The sequence below is a fragment of the Daucus carota genome, chromosome 1 (genome assembly GCF_001625215.2).
Source record: "Daucus carota subsp. sativus chromosome 1, DH1 v3.0, whole genome shotgun sequence".
NCBI classification, from domain to species: Eukaryota; Viridiplantae; Streptophyta; class Magnoliopsida; order Apiales; family Apiaceae; genus Daucus; species Daucus carota.
In genome coordinates this window covers 23,445,526-23,467,261 of record NC_030381.2, presented here as the reverse complement: position 1 = coordinate 23,467,261, position 21,736 = coordinate 23,445,526, and the positions used below count along the sequence as shown (strand labels likewise).

The window sequence follows — 21,736 nt, the reverse complement described above, 5'->3', positions numbered from 1 at the left end:
TCCAAACACGTTGTTAGAATGGCAATTAAAACTCTGAATTTCCTGGTGGGATTGTAATTTATGATCATTTTCATCATGGGAAATGTTTTTAGCTTAATAATATTGACCCAAGGATTCCGTGAACTCCTAGTTATATTGATATGTATTCGATTTTAGATTTCCGTTTGCTTGAATTCAAAATTAAGACTTATGACCTAATCTGATTTATTGTGATAAATTGAGAGTGTAACATGTTTCTGTGGATATTTTTAACTTATTAATAATTTATGAGTTATTTAAAAAAACGTGATTTAAGGGTAATTTATGGGTAACTTTTATCATAAAAAAGTTTAAGAAAATGAAGCCACCGAAAAAAAAAATTCAAACTAATTTCTGATTTAAAATCAGTTTTGACTTATTATTAATTTTATGTCGGTTTCCGACTTATTTAACAAACAAATATTTTCAGCTTAAAATCGAAGTATAGTTTAAAGCTCAACTTTAAACTCACTCGTGAAATATGACTTGGGAGCAGTCCAAAATGAAATTGATTATCAGGCCTGGTAGGCCCGGGTAATGCTCCGAGATAAATCTGGTGATTTCTGCGGATCTAACTTTATTCTTATGAATTGATGTCAAGCCAATGATGAAGAGAGGTATACATGGTTCCACACTTCCACTCTTGTCATTTTGACCCCTAGAACCTAGGTAAAGAGTCTGCATTTATCTGTATGAAATATCGAAAAATTAAGTAGACATTTTACCTGCAAGTAGTTCAAATTTTAAACTATTTCCGTTCCATAAGAAAAAAACTATGGGGGTGTTTGGTTGGAGGCTTATGGGCTTGGTAAATGGGAATGGGCTTCCCATTCCGTAACCTTGTGTTTGGATTAAATTTTTAAGACAAGGGAATGGAAACTCGTAGACCTCTGGCATGTTAACACAAACCTGGCCTGTACCCCGAATTACGAAATTTGATTCTCAATCTTCTGCTCACTCGATATACATTTCTCTTTCATCGTTTCTTCGTTTCTCTCTATCATCATTCTTCCTGTCTTTCATCTCGCCTCTCACCTCTCTCTCGATCTCGATCTCGCCTGCCCCTCTCTCTCTCTCTCTCTCTCTACTCTCCATTTGCTCGATAGTCAAGGCTCTTTCCAAGGTAACTTTTTACACAAAACTCTCATCATATCTATACTCTCGTCACAAATATATGCATATGTTTGTGTAAATTGGCTCACCATTTATGCAAGCCATTTATGCAATTTATGATTCTGTTGTGCTGTGTGTTTATTATCTGCTCATGAAAACTGGTATCAAGGTGTTTGATTAAATGTCTAAGTGGGAATATTATAGCTGAATTGAACAAGTTATGTTATTCAATATTTTGATTTGAGTTAAACCATGTCATAATCCAACTATGTTGATTGATGTGGTTTGTGCAAAGTATGTCAAAGTTTGTAATATTGGATAATTAAAGCATATTCTTGTAGGATTTTTCATTTTTTTTCTTACGATTTTGATTATTTTTCATATTTTTAGTAAGACATTACGGTTTTTTGAAAATTCAAATAAATAATAAAAAAAATGAAGAATGAATTGATAGTGAAAGTAAATTATGAATTTCAATTATCCATGTAAAAATAAAAAATTTAATTTCTACAAAAAAGTAATAAGAATATGATTTTTGGAATTATTTCATATTTCTAAAAGGAGTAAAAAAATAGAATTTTTTTTTAATTATTAAAAACATATAAGAAAATTTTTAATTATTTAAAAAAGTATTCTGATTCCCATTCCAGTATAAACCACGCAGCATGTGGTAATCTCAATCCGATTCCAATACGATCCAAAAAATATCAGTAACCTCATTCCCAATCCTGTTTCTCCCCATTCTCAGACCCTCCATTCTCATTCCCTACGCCCATGTACGATCCAAATGGCCCCTATAATTTGATTTGGGAAATGGAGTGTCGGACCAAACAACGGTTAGTATAGAAATATTTGCCTGTTATATATTGACCACACTCAATTTTATATTTGTTAAAAAAAATTTAAAATAATAGATTTTTGTAATATAAAAATCTCACCCACAAAGTACTTTCGACTATATTTCTGATTTTACCAATGAAATATTGATGAGTCTTGTCATTTCATCCACTATTATTTCTTTTCTCATTAATATATATTATTTTATACACATGTCTTGATCTCCCTCTCATTCGTATGTATATAGTGGGAGAGAATGAGTACATTTTAAGATTTTGTTGGGACTTCATAATATCAAATGTTGTGATTACAGGGGATCTGAACCTTCTGCAAAGAAGCTTGATACAAGTGCCGCTGAACAATATTTTGGTTTTTTTTTTGAAAAATATAATCCTCACACAGGAAAGGGAATTGAACTCGTTTCTATTTTTTGTGTTTTTTAAACAAACCTTATACCTTATCGCTTGCTTTGCCGCTTAAGATTGGCCTTTTTCATCGTACATGGCAGTTGATTTTACTTGTATGATTTCTCACTAAACACGTCAATCCTAGGTTAAATTTACAAACGGCTCTTCTACCAATTTTGGTTGTGTCCATCAAGGTCTTAATGCATGAATCTTTCTCTCTTTGTTTTTTGTAAACTTATTTCTAATGCCTGTAATTTGGTTTATGCAGGATGATAGAAGAATGGGTAGTCAAGTACCAAGCTGATGAAGTCTACTTGTTAGCTTCTCAAATAAAAAAGAACAAATTAGATAACTGGATTAGATTAATCAAGATTAAAGCATGTAAACCAAACTAGATGAAACTGGAAAACAATTTGAAGATCATATTGTAAACCCCGTAATTAAACCTTCCATATTGCTACATAGTCACTCTCTTTTAGCTATCAAATTCTCTTACTGGACTTGAGACTCACAAATATAAGCAAATTCTATAGTGCTGATGTTATATGAATTGAAGTATGGTTGATTACCGGTTGGTCATTATTCTTCAACATGCCATCAAGTTCGGCTACGAATTTTTCCATTGCAGGTGCTGGTAAGCAAATCGGCATCACAATTCCGTTCTCACCCTTCTTGTTTTTAAATGGTATGTAAAAACTAGTCAGGCCTGGTATGACACCCACCCCACCTCTGGCTGGACCGCCATACGCAGGTTTTCCCCATCCAAAATCAATTTCTCCGAATCCTGCACGTGTCACGTCAGACACGAGATAGGTGCGCACAGCTGTGAAGTGTGGCCGGTCTTTCAAAACCATCAGGTCTGCGACAGATCTCATGTACTCTTCGGTAACATCTTCTTTAGTTTTCCTGACAAGCTCCAAGGCATATCCAATTGGATTCTGACAGAGCTTTCCAGCTGTTGTCAGAGCTCCTGGGAACGCAAATGCATTGCCATAGTATCCAATAGGCAAGGGAGGATTGAATCTTGCTCGTGCATTAACAATACAGAGCATACGGACCTCCTCCTCGGGCTCAAGCTGCAAGGAACGAGTACGACTTCTCCAGAGACAAGCAGTGAGCAGTTCAAAGGAAGAGCACTTGCGAAGGTGAGGAGGAACCAATTGACGAAGGGCACGAATCTCCGTGGGACCAAAAAAGAATGAACGATGAACCATGTCATCCAGAGGAAGAATGGTTCCGTTTGTGTCAGCAACTTCATCATACTCACGGTGGGTGCACGTAACACGTGGTGGATCCCTAGCATTAAGTAATTCCCTCTGCCACACAGGAGGAATAGACGGGACACTAGCACCTCTGGCAATTTCACTTAGAGCAGTCATAAATTGAACAAGTCCAGCCGCATCAGACATTGTGTGATTAAGTCTCAAGGCAAATATAAATCCTCCACACTTGAGCCGAGTCACCTATAAATCATAAGCATAAACCATAGAGTTAGAATTCATTTACCACTGTATATCAAGAGTCACATGCTTAACTAATATATTTGCTGTAAATTACTAAAAATCCTGAATATAGACCATAAAACACATAACTTATATATTGTAACGGGTGGATTTTATCTGTTGGGATATTTTATAAAATTTATTTTCAACAAACTATAAACCTGTGAATGAATCATTTAGCCAAAACTTAGATAGCAGCAGCAGCAGAAGGGCTTTAAGTACACACTCGAACTCTACAAGCAAGAACTAAACTCAACTCCTTTCATTAGATTTCCGAGTAGCACCATCTCATTGTCACATTCCTAAACTTTTAGACTTTATACAGGCATATCATCTGGCAATCTAACCTTTTTCCCCTGACCAATGTACAACAGTTAACTAATAGTCTTCTTAAAATAGTAGTTATACAAGTCTTTTACAGTTTTCTGGAATTTATTTATTGCTTCTGTTTCCGGTTGTTGCATCTGATGACAATACAAGTACAAGTTCAGATGAAATCCTACAGTCCACAAGTTTCACAAAGTTTGGAGATCCTATCCTATATAAAAAAGATTGGATCAAACATTGTGACTTTTTTGAGTTCCACTACTTGGTAAAAAAGAATTTTCCTAATTTTCTAAGGTTTCAAGAGAACCGATTTAACATGATATTAGAGCTTATGCCGACGGTACTCGAGTTTGATTCTTATAGTCAGGATTCCGTACTCCACTCTTGACCCAAAAAAAGACTTTTGAGTGAGCGAAAATGTCTCGAGTTCGACTCCAGCCTCCAGGGATGGTAGAAGTAATGCATCATAGGCTAACTCTCAAGAAAGTAATTGAACATAAAAATGAACCAATCATATATGGGTCCAGGTCCCTGGCATAGGTCCCTAGCATATGTATTCTGAGGACATGTTAAAAAACATACAGAGTGGCCGTGGGATGAATATCCACCGGTTATGATTAAAACAAAATTTTAATATGTCCAGCGCTTTTTCAGCGTTTTATGGGTAAAACCCATTTTTCACACGTCCAGCGTTTTTTTAGCGCTGACAGGATTTTTCCCGTCCAGCGGCGTATGTTTTTTAACAGGTCCCAAGTCCCAACATATGTGTATGCTAGGGACCTGGACCCATCAGATATACATAAATAGTCCGCAATCACCATTCAATTTAAACCTCACGTTCAAGATTAACAAAAATATTAATAAGAAATCGTACAATGCTACCAAATTTCTTGAAACACTTTGTTTAACAGTCAATTTCGCAAACAGATTGCGGGCAACACATTAGTGTTAGAATTTTGATGATACACCATCATGCACGTGTCGTTTAATTTTAGGTACAAATAGTAGCTTTCCAGGAAGTTCACTGTAGACCAGATATATTTTGTCCAAAATGAATTGTATAGTTTTATCATTTATGTTGTTTTGTATCAACACTAAATAAAAGCAAATGTTTGAAAGATGTTTTTGAAATTATAGCAGTCAACAATATTTATTAAACGAGTTATGTTCTGTTGCAGTCTATGTTTAAGTTGAGTCTTCAGATATTGCTCATAATATTTTAATTTAATGATAAATAATAATTATATTAAGATTTAAAGTCCAGGTTTCAAGTTTCAACACGTCAAGTAACAATTCCCAGCGTAAAACCCTAAACCCCAGCTTTAATAGCTTTATAATTTATTTTTAATTTTTTCCTGATTAAAAATTTAACTATTCAATTTTAATTGAAAGAAAAATTTAAAAAATAAATCATGGAACCATATTTTAAATAAACGTATAGAATTAAATGGAATAGAGGAAACTTCAACGTTTTGAAATCACAGCAGTACCTGAATAAGAAGAAGAGGACAATCCAGGACTCCAGCAGAGCCAGGGACATCAAAAAGCAGCTCCTCCAAACAAGGAAAGGGTGGCTGAAGAGCATCACCAAACTCCTCCAGAGTAACATCTGCATCAGCTTCAATGAACATCACTCCCTCCGCTGTACAATCCACCCCCATTTTTCGCCCCGCGCCTTCCCTTAACCGCCCAGCAAACGGGTAGTAAAACACCAGAGTTTTCGCAAGGGCCTCCCTGATGACTTTGACAGGGTCCATTTTTCGTGCATCCACGAAATCATTTTTTTTGGCGTAAAATTGAATGACTGGGATCTGGAACCGGAGACCCTCTTGATCATCAATGTCGGAGAGGAGTTTGTACTCGTGTGGAGTCGCTTTCGACGGAGTAATGAGCTCCGGCGATTGCCTTGTAACTGTGAAAGCTAAGGACTCTTGAAGTGCCATGAAATGTATTGAGGTTTGAGAAATATATGCGGGAGTTTGCAAGCAGATACTGGCTAGTTTTGTAGCAAGAGGAGTGGTACCCAAGTTGTGAATTAGGGACATGTATTTATAGTACTGGATTTGCCCAAGTCTGTCGTATTAGTGGCAAGTGTTTCATTTTTTAAATCAAAATATCATAGAAATTGGAGGGACATCAAGTTGCCTAAAATGTAAAGCGCAGGTTTCTTTGGGGAAATGCCACCTCAAGACCGCAATTACTATTCCCTCCGTCCTCAGTTACCGAATGACTTAGGGGCCGTTTGGGTGAGCTTAAAATAAGTGTTTATTGCTTAAAATAAATAAGTGGAGTAGAAGTTGGAAGCAATATCAGACTTATAATTGATTAAAGTGTTTGGGAAATAAGTAGAAGTCCTGAAACAAAAACTAGCATTCCTAGCTTTTTATAAGTGCTTCTTGACTTTTTACACAAACGGTACGAATAAGTGCTTCTAACTTATAAGCCGAGAAGTCCGGCTTAAAATGGGTTGCCAAACACCCACTTAGACTTTCGGCACCTATTTTGTCTGCAGCAGGACCAACACATAATTGACAACTATTTATTTATTCAGGGAAAATAGAATTTTTCGCCATCCAACTTATTGTTTGTTTAGAAATTTGCCATCGATTTAAATTTTTTTTCTTTTTTGTCACTAATGTTAGGTTCAGATTTTTTTTAGCCACTAACTTTAGGTTCGGATTTGATTATTAATCTTATGTTATTTTTTTAATATATGTCTATATCTGTGTATATACTACTTTATATGTCTCCTGGATAGTTCAACTTGGAGGACGAGAGTTTGACATATATTTTAAGACTCCTAATAGATTTAGTTTCATAAATTATTTTAACTTTCCTCAAAAAAAAGTTATGATAATCTATTGTCTATATTATATATTGTTTCATAAAAATTAAGGTTAGATGTCATCTACAATTATTTATGTTATTGTACAAAAATAAGGACGAATACTATAAAAAAAAGTAGACAATAAACAATTATAGAATTTCTTAACCTTGATTTGCGGTTATATGATATCTAAATTGGTGGTTGAACTCCACAAAAATATCGTATCACTTGATTCTAGGGGTGTAAATTGATACGGACTATGTATATCGGCTTATATCCGGCTCGAAAATATGATACATGTCTCATATCCGTTTTGAAAACGATCCAAATCTGGCGGAAAAATTAAACATGTATAATATATGATCCCGGATACGAGCACACCCATACCCGCTCAAATTCGGTCTTAATTTTTTATAACATTATCCTACCCGAATAACCGAATATGATCCACGGTTCATATACTATTCGAACTCATATACATATTATATTTTAAATACATCACATTTGTAAGTAAATAGTCATCATTTTATAAATTTTTAATATTTTATTTAAGTTTATATCTTCATAATATATGATTTTTATTTAATGGGAACATGCTTATTATCTTCATATATATATTTAATAAATGATATATATCAACATATAACTATAAGTTTTAATTTAAAATTAGTATATTCTATAATATTTTGTTTACTTAAACTAAATGATAATTATTTGAATAATTGAAACAATAATGATATTTAATGTTAGTGGATCATATTCAGCTCATATTCGATGGATCATAAACTACCCGGTTAAAAAATTAGAAATTACGATACTGGATCATATTCGGTCCAGATCCGGATCTCAAATACCCGGGATCTCAGATCACCATAATATTGCGGCTACCATTATGTTTCAATATTGCTAAAAAGAATAGTATAATGTTAATAATCAAATCCGAACCTAACATTAGTGACAAAAAAGAAATCCGAACCTAATATTAGTGGCAAAAGGGAAAAAATTCCTAGTTCGGTGACAAATTTCTAAACAAACAATAAGGTGGGTGGCGAAAATATCTATTTTCCCTTTATTTAGAAGGTAAAATTTTATTGACTGAAATTTTTGTGTCTATCAATAACAATTAGATTTTGTAATCAATAAAAAAATTCATGACATAATTAATAAGTGATTTTATTGCGTATATAGATATAAATAATAAATTGTGATTAAAGTAAAAAAAAGTATCTTATACATATCTTTACATATGTTTAGATATTAATTTCTCTAACGGTTTTTTAACTGTTCGACACATATTTTAGTGTGTGTATAAAAAGGTGTTGCTAAATGCAAATCACCTTTGCTTTGCGCACACTAGTATATTAGAGAATTCCAACAATGTCCTACTAGATGCCTTATAAATATAATAAAATATAGTGTCCTGGTCATTGAAGGCATAATTTTTGTGTATTCACTTCAACAATATGTCTTATAAATGTTTCTTATGATTAAAATAGTATTATATTTGAATTAAAGTTGAAAAGAGAAAAGATGAGAGAGAACAGATGGGTAAAAAGTGAGGAAAATATATTTTCTATTGGTAAAAGTGAAATAGGGCATTGCTTAGTGAGGCACTTGGTGGATGTCCTAGTGTTTTAAAGCACCACTAGGACATTGTTGGAGCACTTATCTATACAAAATGCCTTCAATTCTAGTTTAGGACACTAGTTCATGACACTTTTGGACTTGCTTTTACGTTTATATCTTCGGATGCATTTAAGTGAATGAGACCCTAATTAATGGGGCCGTTTGGGTTAGCTTAAAAGAAGTGACTTCTTGCTTAAATTAAAGAAGTGGTGTAGAAGTGAAAAGTAAAAGAGTTAATAAAGTGTTTGGAAAAGAAGTAGAAGCTCTGAGAGAGAAGCTAGCATTCTCAGCTTCTTAAAAGTGCTTCTAATTATTTACACAAACGGGTCAAGAAAAAAAAGAAGCCAGAAGTAGAAGCCACTTCCATTGCACAAACAGGCCCAATGTTTGGCTTGACTTTGTAATATTAATAATTTGTCCCGCATATTTGTGATATATCTACGTGTTATTTTGTCGTGCACATTTATGATAAATCTAAGTGCATTCCTAGAAAAACTGAAAGGATCATAATTGTTGCATAACTCATGTGCATCATTGTTGGATAAGGAAAGAAGTTATAATCTATTAAACTAGAGAATATTAAATATAAAGTGCTTAATAGAGTAGAGGCGTTGGATTAGAATAGAATGAAGGGCTATAATCTAGTCTTTATATATATATATATATATATATATATATATATATATATATATATATATATAGAGAGAGAGAGAGAGAGAGAGAGAGAGAGTACGACTCCACTACAAACCCCTCTCATTATACAAACTAAAAACTAGGCTGAAATATCACTGAATCCTTAAGCAAACACCACTAATATGTTTAACAACCCCATCTTCACCAACCCCGCCTCCATCCTCCGCCATAGACTCCACCTCCGTCGTCATCACCTCCACCTCTATGCTGCCCGCCACCTCCATAACCGCCGCCTCCATGTTCACCTCCATTATTTCTCAAACAACACAATCTCTACCTCCATCTTCATCAGGCCGATCTTGGCCGCTGCTTCCACCTCCTTCAGCCCCCGTTTATACATCTTCCCCCAACTCAGGTTTACTTCAAAACGCGGCGGAACCGCTATGGCATAACCCCTACTTCAAAATCGCTCTCCACCCGGTAACAACACAACGGTTTTGGCCTCCCCGACCTCCGCTAAACTCTTCCTTCATCTGCACCGCCACCACCACCACCTGAATCAATATGAACAGGTCTGGAGATTTTCACCAGTTTCTAGAAGTTTTCACCAATTTATGTAACACAAATCACTAAATCCTACGAGTAATATCACTAAATTCTAAAGAGAATATCACTAAATCGCACTGGTTTTTAATTTTTATTTTAGGAGTATGTGTGTGTGTGTTTATATATATATATATATATATATATATATATATATATTTATTTATATAGGGATAGGGTCAAATAAAAACTTTTTTAAGTTACAAACTTACAAACTTTTTTTTTTGAATTTTTTTTATTCTCCCATCACGTTAATCCTTAGTTATAGAAAGTATCTATGTTGAAAATTCTTGAAAAAATATCACAATTTTTAAAAGTAACGCATAAATAAATCGTGCATTCAACACATTTGTAACTAGGGTTCAACATCGGGTGTAGAACACTAATTATCATTGTGTTGAATATATCTATAAAGATACTTAAACTATACCTCTGGGATTTAGGTAGGGTCTAGAATCATAAATATTAGTTATATAATACGTTTAACTTAGTTCTTACATTGAAAAATTAGTTTATGTACTTCTCCAACACAATTTTAATCGATGTTCAACAAAATATATTAAAAAATGTTGAACTCAATTATATATGTGTTGAACGCATAAAGTTTGTAAGTTTGTAAGTTTGTATTAGAACACACCCCTATATATATATATATATATAGGCTAATGATCAAATAAAAACCACTCTTAAAATAAAAACTAGAAACCAGTTTCCCTACCACTATATATAACTACGGGTATCACTAATTTATTCTGCACTAATCACTATTTTTATACAGTATGTAAACAGCGATTTTTAACATCAAAATTGAGAAATTCTACTTATCTAAACTATTGATAATCGATTATAGATGATCAATTTCATCCGTAGGAAGGTTCTTGACGATAGGAAGCCGCAAGAAAAGTTGTATGATGATGGTAAGCAGTCGTTAGTTTTGTAAGTTATGATGGAAAGTGTATGTGACTATTGGTGATGATAGACAATGGTGGCAAGTCATGAAAACGGCTGGTAATGGTGATAAGAGATCCATTATTACGATTTGGGTGAAGATGATGGTCATATACATTGCATATATGTGTGTGTGTATATATTTATATCCGCGAGATATGCTATTTATAAATTAGTGATATGTTATGTACAAATTAGTGATTTATGTAGTTAAAAATAGTGATAAAAAACTGTCCAGAAACTAGTTTTTAGTTTCTAGGCTAATTTGGTTTCTATTGGAGTAGGACTATATATATATATATATATATATATATATATATATATATAGTCATTTTCAACTACAAACCATTTTAAAATAAAAACTAAAAACCACGGGCCCAGCCCACATTTGGAACATCTTAACCCACCCAATTAAACCTTGCCCACTACTTTACACTAAAACTGCTACCCGTTACAACTGATACATATGCCTATACATACAAAACCATTAGAGCGCACTAAACACAAACCCACTTTCTCTCCACTCTTCATATTTTTCGATTTCAAGATGTAATTACAACGTGTTATTGGTGTTTTGAGCAGATATTTTCTGTTTTGAAGTCTGATATTCTCGTTTACAGGTGATTTTCGTTTTAACACACAACAAATGTGAGTTTCTGCTCTGGAGTTCACGAATATCACTAATTTATAAAGCCAATGTCACTAATTTGTAAAGCGAATATCACTAATTTGTACAACATAAATCATCGATTTTTATAACTATGTTAACAGTCACCCCGCCTCCCCCTCTTCCACCACCTTCATCTCAGTCTCTGCCACCACCACCTCCGCCTAGAATTCTACCACCCCCACCTTCACCTCTGCGCGCTATCTCAGCCCCTACCTCTGTCATACCTCCACCTCGACCTCCAACTCCACCATCTCAACCCCACCCCCGCATCCTCCATGCCCCAGCCCCCCCCCCCCCCCAATGTCCACTACTTCCATCGCCACCACCACCAGAATCAACAAACAAGAACAGGATTAGAAGTTTTCATTCAAGTTCTGAAGACTATAACGAATATCACTAATTTCTACAGCGAATATCATTAAAATGTACAGCTGATATCAGTGAAATGTATAGTAGACATCATTGAATTCTATAACTATATCAAAGCTTGAACAACGCTAAAATCCAAAACTGAACTTTAGTCATTTAAGACATTAAGAGAGAGGTCGTCGAAAAAGATTGGGGAAGTGGAAGGAAAAAATGGAGGTGATGATGATGGAGAATGAATGGAGGTGGTGACGACGGGGAAAGGAATGGTGACGATGAAGGGTGGGAATGGTGACGATGATGGCGAAATCAAGGTCAGAGATGGATCGACAGGTGACAGCGATGGTGGGTTTTAACTCGAATTACAAGAGGTATCACAGGGGAGAGGGGGTTGTGAAAGTTGGTGAGGCAACTGGGTTTACCAAGTGCAAGTGCAGGTGTGTGTTTTACAAACTGCAGGTGTGTGGCGTTGGTAGATAATTTGTTTTAGTTGGTTGCCTTTAGTAATTATAAGACTTTAAATAGTGGTTTTTAGTTTTTATTTTAAGTTTGGTTTCTATTTGATCATGAGCCTATATATATATATATATATATATATATATATATATATATATATATATATATATATATATATATATATATATATTATATATATATATAGTTGGGCTCAACGGAGACCAAAAATTTTGGAGTCATTAGAGACTACAAGATCTACCGTTAAATAATATGGCAATTAATGGACATGATTAAATATTATTTGTCCTGCATTTCTTGTCCTGCATTTCTAGTAATGTATTATTAATATTCTTGTCCTGCATTTCTTGTTTTTAGTTTTAATTCAAAACTATGTTTGTAATTTACACTATTCTTGTCCTGCATTTCTAGTAATGTAATATTAATAATTTGTCCTGCATATTTGTGATATATCCAAGTGTTATTTTGTCTTGCAACAAATTCAATTCGTTGCAGGACAATGACAATGAGTTCAGTGCCAATCATAGCAGTGTCCAACTACATCTTTGTTTTGTATGCAATTATTATTTTTATTTGTTAGGATTTCGGTGATTGAACACCAATATTATGGAATTATTATTTTATGTTATGCAAGATTTAGAAGTACTGCTTGTTGTTCATCGATTTAGAAGTGCAGGACAGGATAGGGAGAGAAAACAAACGTGCAGGACAAAATATATGCAGCCGTTGGATGTTTAATGATTGGATGGCCAGGATTAGGTCTCTACAGTCTCCAAATAATCCAGTCTCCATAGAACTTTCTTCTATATATATATATATATATATATATATATATATATATATATATATATATATATATATATATATATATATATATATATATATATATATATATATATATATATATATATATATATATATATATATATATATATATAGGTGGGTTCTGGTACAAACTTACAAATTTACAAACTTTATGCGTTCAACACATATATAATTTGAGTTCAACATTTTTTTAACATATTTTGTTGAACATCGATTAAAATTGTGTTGGAGAAGTACATAAACTAATTTTTCAATGTAGGAACTAAGTTAACTAATATTTATGATTCTAGACCCTACCCACACCCCAGAGGTATAGTTTAAGCATCTTTATAGATATATTCAACATAATGATAATTAGTATTATACACCCGATGTTGAACCCCAGTTACAAATGTGTTGAATGGACGATTTATTTATGCGATATTTTTAAAAATTGTGATGTTTTTTCAAGAATTTTCAACATAAATACTTTCTATAACTAAGGATCAACACGATGGGAGAATAAAAAAAAGTTTATAAGTTTGTAATTTAAAAAAGTTTTTATTTGATCATATTCCTATATATATATACACATCATATGAATCATCAAAATAAACTTATATTTTCAAAATTATCCATTCATGTCATGGGTCATAAACCAGTGAAAATAAAATTGCTAATTATCTATTGACAGTGCCCTAACCTCACTCATGAGTCATGAGTATCACGAGTTGCAGACAACATAAACAAAACGAATATTACGAGTCAATGGTCTACTGAATCATTTACTTCACATACATTTCCTTCTCTGTCACTGCCATGAGTGAGCGTACGAGTGGCAAATAATGCACTAACGCGTCAGTGGTCTACTGGTCCGTAAGTTTAGTTCACACATGTTTGCCGAGTGGTCAATTAGGTCACATGCGTTTCCTTTTCTCGGAGCAAATGGTCCATTAGCTCCAAGTCTAAGCAAATACTCCTTCCGTCCCAATTTATGTGAACTGGGTTGACTTTCACGGAGATTAAGAAAAATGTAATAAACGTAGTTGAAAAGTGGGTAAAGTGGTGGGACCCATCAATATTTAATAATAGATTTGAGATAGTGGAGGAAAGTAGTGGGTGTAATAGTGTTTATTTAATAAAAAGAGAGTATAAAATATAGAGGTAGTGGGTGTAATAGTGAAAAGTAGTGTTCAAAAATAGTAAGTATTGTAGATTCATTCTTTTTGGGACGTCCCAAAAAGAAAATGAGGTCGCATAAAATGGGACGGAGGGAGTACCCTACAAGACATATATAGTGCAGTTGTCTCACGTGATTTGTTAAAAACACGTGAAATACGTAGCTAATTCATTTCCTATTAAAGATTCAGAGCACAACTACCATGAATAGGATATCTTCTTCTATAAAGAGGATGTGCTTGTCTAATACTCAAAATATTGAAGAATTAAGAAATTTAATGAGTTTGTCAACCGTCCAACTAAACTAACCCGGAGGTACTAGATGAGAAGTTGATATTTACTCCCTCCATCCCATTTTAAGTGTCCACTTTGCAAATTTCACACATCTTAAGAAACAATTAATGTAATGTTTTTATCCTTATCTTCACACACCTATTCACCTTGGTTTTTATAAATATTAATTACATATAGCACCACTCCTATTGTGTATTTGACCTTTCTTCATATTAGAAAGTTGGTTGTATTTAATACTCCCTCCGTCCCTTTTTACATGTCCATTTTGGAAAAAAAAATTGTCCCAAATTACTTGTCCACTTCTCTTTTTAAAGCAACTTTTTGTATGTTTTTTCAAAAAGTAACAACTTCCAATGTTTGACTAGCATATATATATACACAACTCTATCTAATTCATTACATTTATTAGGGATATGTATGAAAACAAGATATCCAACTAACATTTTTTTAAGATGCGTTATTTTTTCAAAAGGGACAAGTAAATGGGGACGGAGGGAGTACTATATTGGAATATATTGGAACTAGTAATAAATTGCATGGGTTAAAAAGTATGACACATATTTTGAGAAATTTTTTTTTTGGCAAAATAGACACTTAAAATGGGATGGAGGGAGTATTATTCATCGACCTTTTTTGTAGCATTCACATACTGTTCACTGAATTCAAATTTGTTTGCAATCTGAAGTAAAATGTGATTCACGTAAAACACCTTCGTCCAAATATGACCTGATTCATGCTTCACTTCACTTCCAAAACAAAGTTCTCCATTTTCTGTTTTGACCTCTAATTTAGCTTGCTTACTGCCTCCATAAACATCCAACATGCAATAAATTTTGTAAACCATGACTCAAGTTCATTTCCAAGGCATGTTTGTGTGGCCAATAGATACAATTAACTGCCAAATGATTATATATGACTATATGTTCATGTAGAATCAGTCTGTCATGAGTTGGTCTACATTGAAATCAAAATCATGCCATGCAAAACCACCAACAAAGAGACGACTTATGACAAGTTACTCTACTTTAATTTAAAACCATACCAAACCACCACCAGAAAAGAAGACTACAAACTGCATATCAATCTCAATCTATCCTAATTTGAGATCAGTTTAGTTCATGTAAGCTTGTAGGTTTCAAGCCAACCATTTATCACCCTTATAATGCCACAAATATTATACTCATGGTCAGAGCAACACAATGTAATGATTGTAATGATACCAATGCAGAACATAGAAGCATGCAATCGTATAAAATACATTGATAAGGTGATTTCTAAAAACAAGAAAAGTACAAAGGGTAGTTGAACTTTCACAACATATAAAAAGCCCAAGTCTGTAACTGAAAAGATAAATATTTTCAGGCCTCTATCCTCATCGGCCGGACATCGTTGCAGTTTAACCATGACCATGGACATTCTTGTCTGCCCTCAAAATTTTCAAGTTAATTATTAGACACGACATCCTTCTAAACTATATGTGAAATTCTATAATATGTAACTAAAAAGACGATGAGAAAGAAAAAGTACAATCAATTTACCCAGAATCTCACAACTTGTCTCTGCAGAGACAGGATGATCAAAGATGGACCATCCCATTGCGCAATCTATAAGGTCCATTACCTCAATGTTCCAGTAATTCATCATCTGACTTGGGAGGGAGAGCAGAGTAAACCTGAAGCATCAGCACCGACTGTTGCAAGATCACATACATTACAAAGCTGCCCATCCTGGGCTGGCACAAACCTGGAGCTACAGTATGGGCATGACACATCTTTCTGTCCTCGGTAAATAGGAACATATGTGGCTCCACAAACCACAAAAGGATTCCTAAAGTCATAGTTCAGATGAGACGCATCTTTCATATTCTTCTCAGCAGCTTGCAGAACTTGCCTGGCCATCTTGGCTTGGTTCTCATTTGTTGGGTTGGTCTCTAGAAGGCGTCTAGCAAAGTTACCAGCCGTGTTAAGGTTTTTAGCCCTAAAGCAAACCGTCATTGCATTCTGCAAAGCTAGCCTCAAATGCGGTAGTTGAAGGTTACAGTGGGTAAAATATGCAGCAAGCTCTTGTTGGCGGATAGGATCATCTTTAAGTTCCTTTCTTTTTAGCTCCATCTGCAGTCCTAAAACATACTCTTTGACTATAACTATCAATTCCTTAACTTCATCAACTTCCCTTCTTGAGTCAACTACGATTAAAGGAATAGTATGCAGAATAGTAAGAAATAGCCGAAGAGCTTCAGTGAATTTCCCAGCTGTTGTTGCTTTGTAACCAGCCTTTAATTTCTCTTCCAATTGAGAGAAATTAAAAACTAGGTCTGGTGGACCTCTTACATTAGGGCTAGAGGATTCTGTCCACCCTCGTTCCACTGCCACTGATAACACTGGAGCAGAGGTAAGTGCACGGATATAACTATGACTTCCGTTGTGAAGGTCGAGGAACATTGATTTCAAAGGAACAAAGTTTCGGATACCCAACTGACGGCTCAACAACCGCATAGCAGTGTCAAAGTTACCAGCAGCAGCATGTTCAGCTGCAAAAGATGATCTCTGAGTCCAAATCTGGCTTACAGCAATACCAGGAGTTGGGGCCACAAATACTCGAGAGTTTACAGATGCCTTGGGAGTATCTGCTTCAGGAGGGAGGTCCAAATCCTCAAGATCCCAACCGCCATCCTCCTCATTCTCTTCCGCTGCTTCTTCATCCTGAATCACTGCAGCCAATTCTCCATTTTCCAAAGCTTCTGCATCAACCACATCCAATGCTTCACCCCAGTTGGCATCCATATCTTCATCATCCTCAGCTGGATCGCCTTGAACAATATTGTCCAGCCCACCCTCGAAAATTCCTCGCATGACTCTTAACAGGGGCCAATCTCCAGCACAAACAATTGGAGTGGGAGGGATAAGAAGGGAGGGTGATTTGTTTGTTGGCAATGTTGGAACATTATCTCCCAATGCCGCTGCTAGCCTTTCTGCGACCTCATTCAATCCATGAACAGAAGCAGTAATATAAGCAAGTGGCAAGTGCCCAGCATTTTCCAAAATTTTCACACGCTCCTGAACATCACCAAGATAAAGAGCATTATGAAATTGGCCCATCACATCATTCTTGACTTCAGCAATTTTAAGCATCTTGGACAGCTTTTCAGTATTCCCAGTTATAAGATAAAGAAAAGATAATCTCTCAAAGTTTTTCGTCCTCTGGTAAGCATATTCAACTATACCAGCATTACCCTGACGTAGAGCTTCAACCCCTAATCTGTACCAGTGATCCTTCTCATCAATTTCCTTGGCTGCAGCAACTGCAGTCTGAATATTACCACTCTCTATTGCCAAACTAAAACGAGTTCTCTCATCTTTCACAAAATGAAGAGCAACTTCGGGGAACCCCTTCTGCTGCAAATAAGCAATCATTGCTTGCCCACAAAGCTGTGAATTCCTGATCATGCTCATAACATGTTCATATTTCTTCCTCAACAAGGACAGTTTGAATATATATTCTGCTGCATCAATCACTATCACCCTGTTCTTCCCATCACGATCCAAGCAAAAAATCTTATTGCCAGAAACTTTAGTTATGTAAATTGGAACATCAAGTGTCTTTATTATTCCACTATCTCCATTTGGTAGGCAGTATTTGATGTGATTCAGTGTTGTATAAATAAAGACTCCATTGTCATCCCAACCACCACTCTTTACTCGAATTGTTTCATGAAGGGTGCATTGGTGTACAAGCTTCTTACTAGCAATCACAATAGCATGCTTGCTAAGTAAGGCGACACTTTCCATGTCATTTGACCAGACAATATACTTCACAAAGGGTGTATGCAGATCACCAAGAACAACCCGTTGCTGGAGGTCAAATATAACCACTCTGTCCTCTGCTCTACAAAGCAAATTCCCCGTTCCAGCATAAAATATTGCATCTGCAGCTATAGGCAAGACACTTTTTTTGACGGTCTCATTCTTGAGGTTTTTGACCAACACTTGATTGTTGGTTCGGTCAAGCACAGCAAACCGATTTCGAGCCACAAATATAGCCGATCCACCAATGCCTCTCTTTGCCTCTTGGACTGTATCTCCTCTACTAATGCTATCTTTCGGTATGATGTATAGCTCATAAGATCCTCCGTCCATGTCTGAACATATAAGTATCGCATTTTCTGTAGGACTGTATGAAAGTGTTCGTGGACTCTGATTCAAACTTGCAGAGCCAGGGCGTCTTATTGGAATCACCTGTGTTTCTCTCTGTGTTAAGAACTCATAGAACCGCAAAAAGCGATCCTTTGCATAAAACATAGAATCACCGCTCACTGAAAATGCAGGCCTTTCTCTCTCCAACTTGAAAACAATCACACCACTGTCGTGGCCAGCAGCAAGCAAATTCATCTCTGGATGAGATGCAAGAATCCAAAATCGATCTTGTTCACGACGAAAAGTTTGGATAGCAGTACGTTTTGTAGCGTCCCAAACACGAATGCTCTTATCCTCAGAGTTGGAAACAATGATATCCTGCTTGGCATGAAAAAGGACACATGAAACATTATTCATGTGACCTCTCAATGTATCCACTTCCCAGGCCTTTGTATCTGAAAATATATGGAAGAGTATGAACAGACTGTATAGCATGTTCCAACTGAATAACTGATGATTCAAATAAGAGGTAATCTCAACCAATCATGATTCAAGAACCAAATATGTAACATTTAATCAGATGGACATGTAAAGATTTAAAAAGGCGAAAAAGGTTCTACAATAACTAACCATTCATACGCCAAAGCTTAACTTGACGATCATCAGCTCCTGAGACAATAAGAGGCAAGCTAGGATGGAATGCAGCCCAGTTGACTCCGCGGTCATGACCTTCCAGTACATACTTGACCACAGCATCAACTCCACCAAAAAAATCGGTGTTCATCTGACTGAGACGTAGAATATCATCAGCAGGAGATGCCGACTTCTTCCTAAGTGCACCGATATCCCAGACACGAACAGTCTGATCAAGTGATGCCGACACAACAAGGTCATCTTTAGGGTGGAATAAAGCACACATCACATAATGGTTGTGCCCAGTCAAGACAGATATACAGGTTCGTGACTGCCAGTTCCAAATTCTAATAGTCTGGTCATCACTTGCACTCACAATCCAAGGATGCTCATGATGAAACTGAACAGTGCGGATATAATCAAGATGTCCGAGAAGAGTAAACAAGCACCGATGCAACTTGTAGTTCCAAACTTTAATTTTATAATCATCTCCTGCATTAAAACAAAAGGCTGAATTGTGAAAAATGCAAGTGCATGCTACATAACAACATTAAACTTCAATATGACATCAAACAAATTACAAAGCAGTATCATCAAAATGTATATCTTCACCCTCCATTTAAACAAAAAAATTACTGGAACTGAATAGATTTTCTCTCAGAACCCACCTGGAGATAAACCCATAGTCAATATGACATTAATCTCCACTACAATATTATGTTAATTGTTACCATAGCAATCTTTATATTTGATTTTCTGTTATAATAAATACTAAATTGATAATAGATGCAGACATCCGAAAAACATACTAACCATGCAAATTAATTGCATAAATCTAATGTTTCTGAATTCTTATCATAATTCCATGTAACCACCTAAAACAATGAATTATTAATAAAGCCCATCCATACAATTTCTTTTTTGTATACGAACGCTTTTACAGAGTGAAAATTGATTGACTGCCATATATCATCCTGAATCTTGATTACTGATTATTGTTAAGAAGTTCAATATTTAAGTACCTTGCTTTACAAATTATCTACACAGATGTCTTCAAAGCTTATTTGTATATTATTAAGGTAATTATCTTACACAAATCTTATTTTAAATACATGATAGCTGTGCAAATCAACACATTCTTATGAAAATGACGAAAATAGCCTAAGCAGGCCCTTGAACTGAATTAACTAGAAATTCTTCTAACTTATATAGCATCCCTAAACAGAACAATACACTTATCTTCATCACAACATCAATCAAGACAAATAAAAACAGCAATAACAAACCTACAAACATCAAGCAATGTCTTAAAACCATACCTCCAGAAACAAAAAGCGGCTGTGATTTATGAAAATGAACACCGCGAACAGGCCCATCATGCTCATCAAACCTATCAATCAGCGTGCCCATTCGATAATCCCATAACTGAATCACACCACTGTGAAGACTCGCAAGGATCCACGGTCTCTTACTATGAAAACTCAATCCCTTGACTCTATTACTCTTCGTTTCAAATTTCGTCAACATTTCACCTAATCAGAAGCTCGATAACCAAAACCTAGCACCACATTCATTAAACACCACCAAAAATCAGATCAGATCCACCTATATACAACTCGAAACAACAACAACAAAACACACAGTACACAAAACAATTCAATACACAAAATTAAAAACCTAATCAGCTTAATCAATTAGCGATCTACAAAATCAAATAAACAGACTTTACACATAACTGATTGTCTATCATACATACATCTATAACTTCTAAATCAGATTCGATAATTGAGCGAAAAATGAATCGATCTAGAAACAATATACATACAGATGGCATATAATTGAAAAATTACCTGAAATTTGAGAAATTTAGGTACGGATCAGATTGAATAAGTAAGTTTGCTTAGGAAACATATACGTATGCGTGTTTGTGTGTGTGTATGAATCGAAATATAGATGGCAAGCTCCGAGAGGGATGAAAGTTTCGAAGTGATGTCTGCGTTTTAATTTTTCTCGGGGAGAACAAGATTTAGATCTACATATATTTAGGAACTATTTTACATACAATTTGAGTCCTCTTTTATCATATTATTATTATTATAAATGTCAACATATGATCTACTATTTATTTAATATATTTGAAGGGTTTCGAGTGTAAAACTAATTATAAAATCTAAACCTTTCGAAAATTTCATGTAAAAATATTGATTTAATTCGAAAATAGGTGATAATTTATTGAAAGTTTAATAAAGGGTCACTATTAGGAGTGTTTGCTAACTTGAATCATCACGAAGTCCACTATGTGATACATCTCTGTATAAAATGATAACGGGTTAGATCGTTTC

The 21,736-nt window shown here is 34.9% G+C and overlaps 2 protein-coding genes and 1 long non-coding RNA gene across 3 annotated transcripts; 1 reads left to right on the top strand and 2 right to left on the bottom strand.

The window, feature by feature from the left end:
- Positions 1-428: 428 nt before the first annotated feature.
- Positions 429-2,957, top strand: LOC108206904 (uncharacterized). The gene is made up of 2 exons (XR_001804189.2): positions 429-1,141; positions 2,644-2,957. It is a non-coding gene; the product is annotated as an uncharacterized LOC108206904 (long non-coding RNA).
- LOC108206895 (benzyl alcohol O-benzoyltransferase) lies at positions 2,706-6,225 on the bottom strand. Its single transcript, XM_017377328.2, has 2 exons — positions 5,695-6,225; positions 2,706-3,838 (listed from the first exon to the last, which is right to left on the bottom strand). Exons 1-2 carry the CDS (start codon positions 6,145-6,147, stop codon positions 2,903-2,905), a joined length of 1,389 nt encoding a protein of 462 aa, XP_017232817.2. The 5' UTR covers positions 6,148-6,225; the 3' UTR covers positions 2,706-2,902.
- Positions 6,226-15,862: 9,637 nt separating this feature from the next.
- Positions 15,863-21,465, bottom strand: LOC108203594 (coatomer subunit alpha-1). Its single transcript, XM_017372589.2, has 4 exons — positions 21,245-21,465; positions 20,714-20,952; positions 19,392-19,886; positions 15,863-19,216 (listed from the first exon to the last, which is right to left on the bottom strand). The coding sequence occupies exons 2-4, from the start codon at positions 20,919-20,921 to the stop codon at positions 16,269-16,271; spliced, it is 3,651 nt and encodes a 1,216-aa protein (XP_017228078.1). The 5' UTR covers positions 20,922-20,952; positions 21,245-21,465; the 3' UTR covers positions 15,863-16,268.
- Between the last annotated feature and the right edge of the window lie 271 nt (positions 21,466-21,736).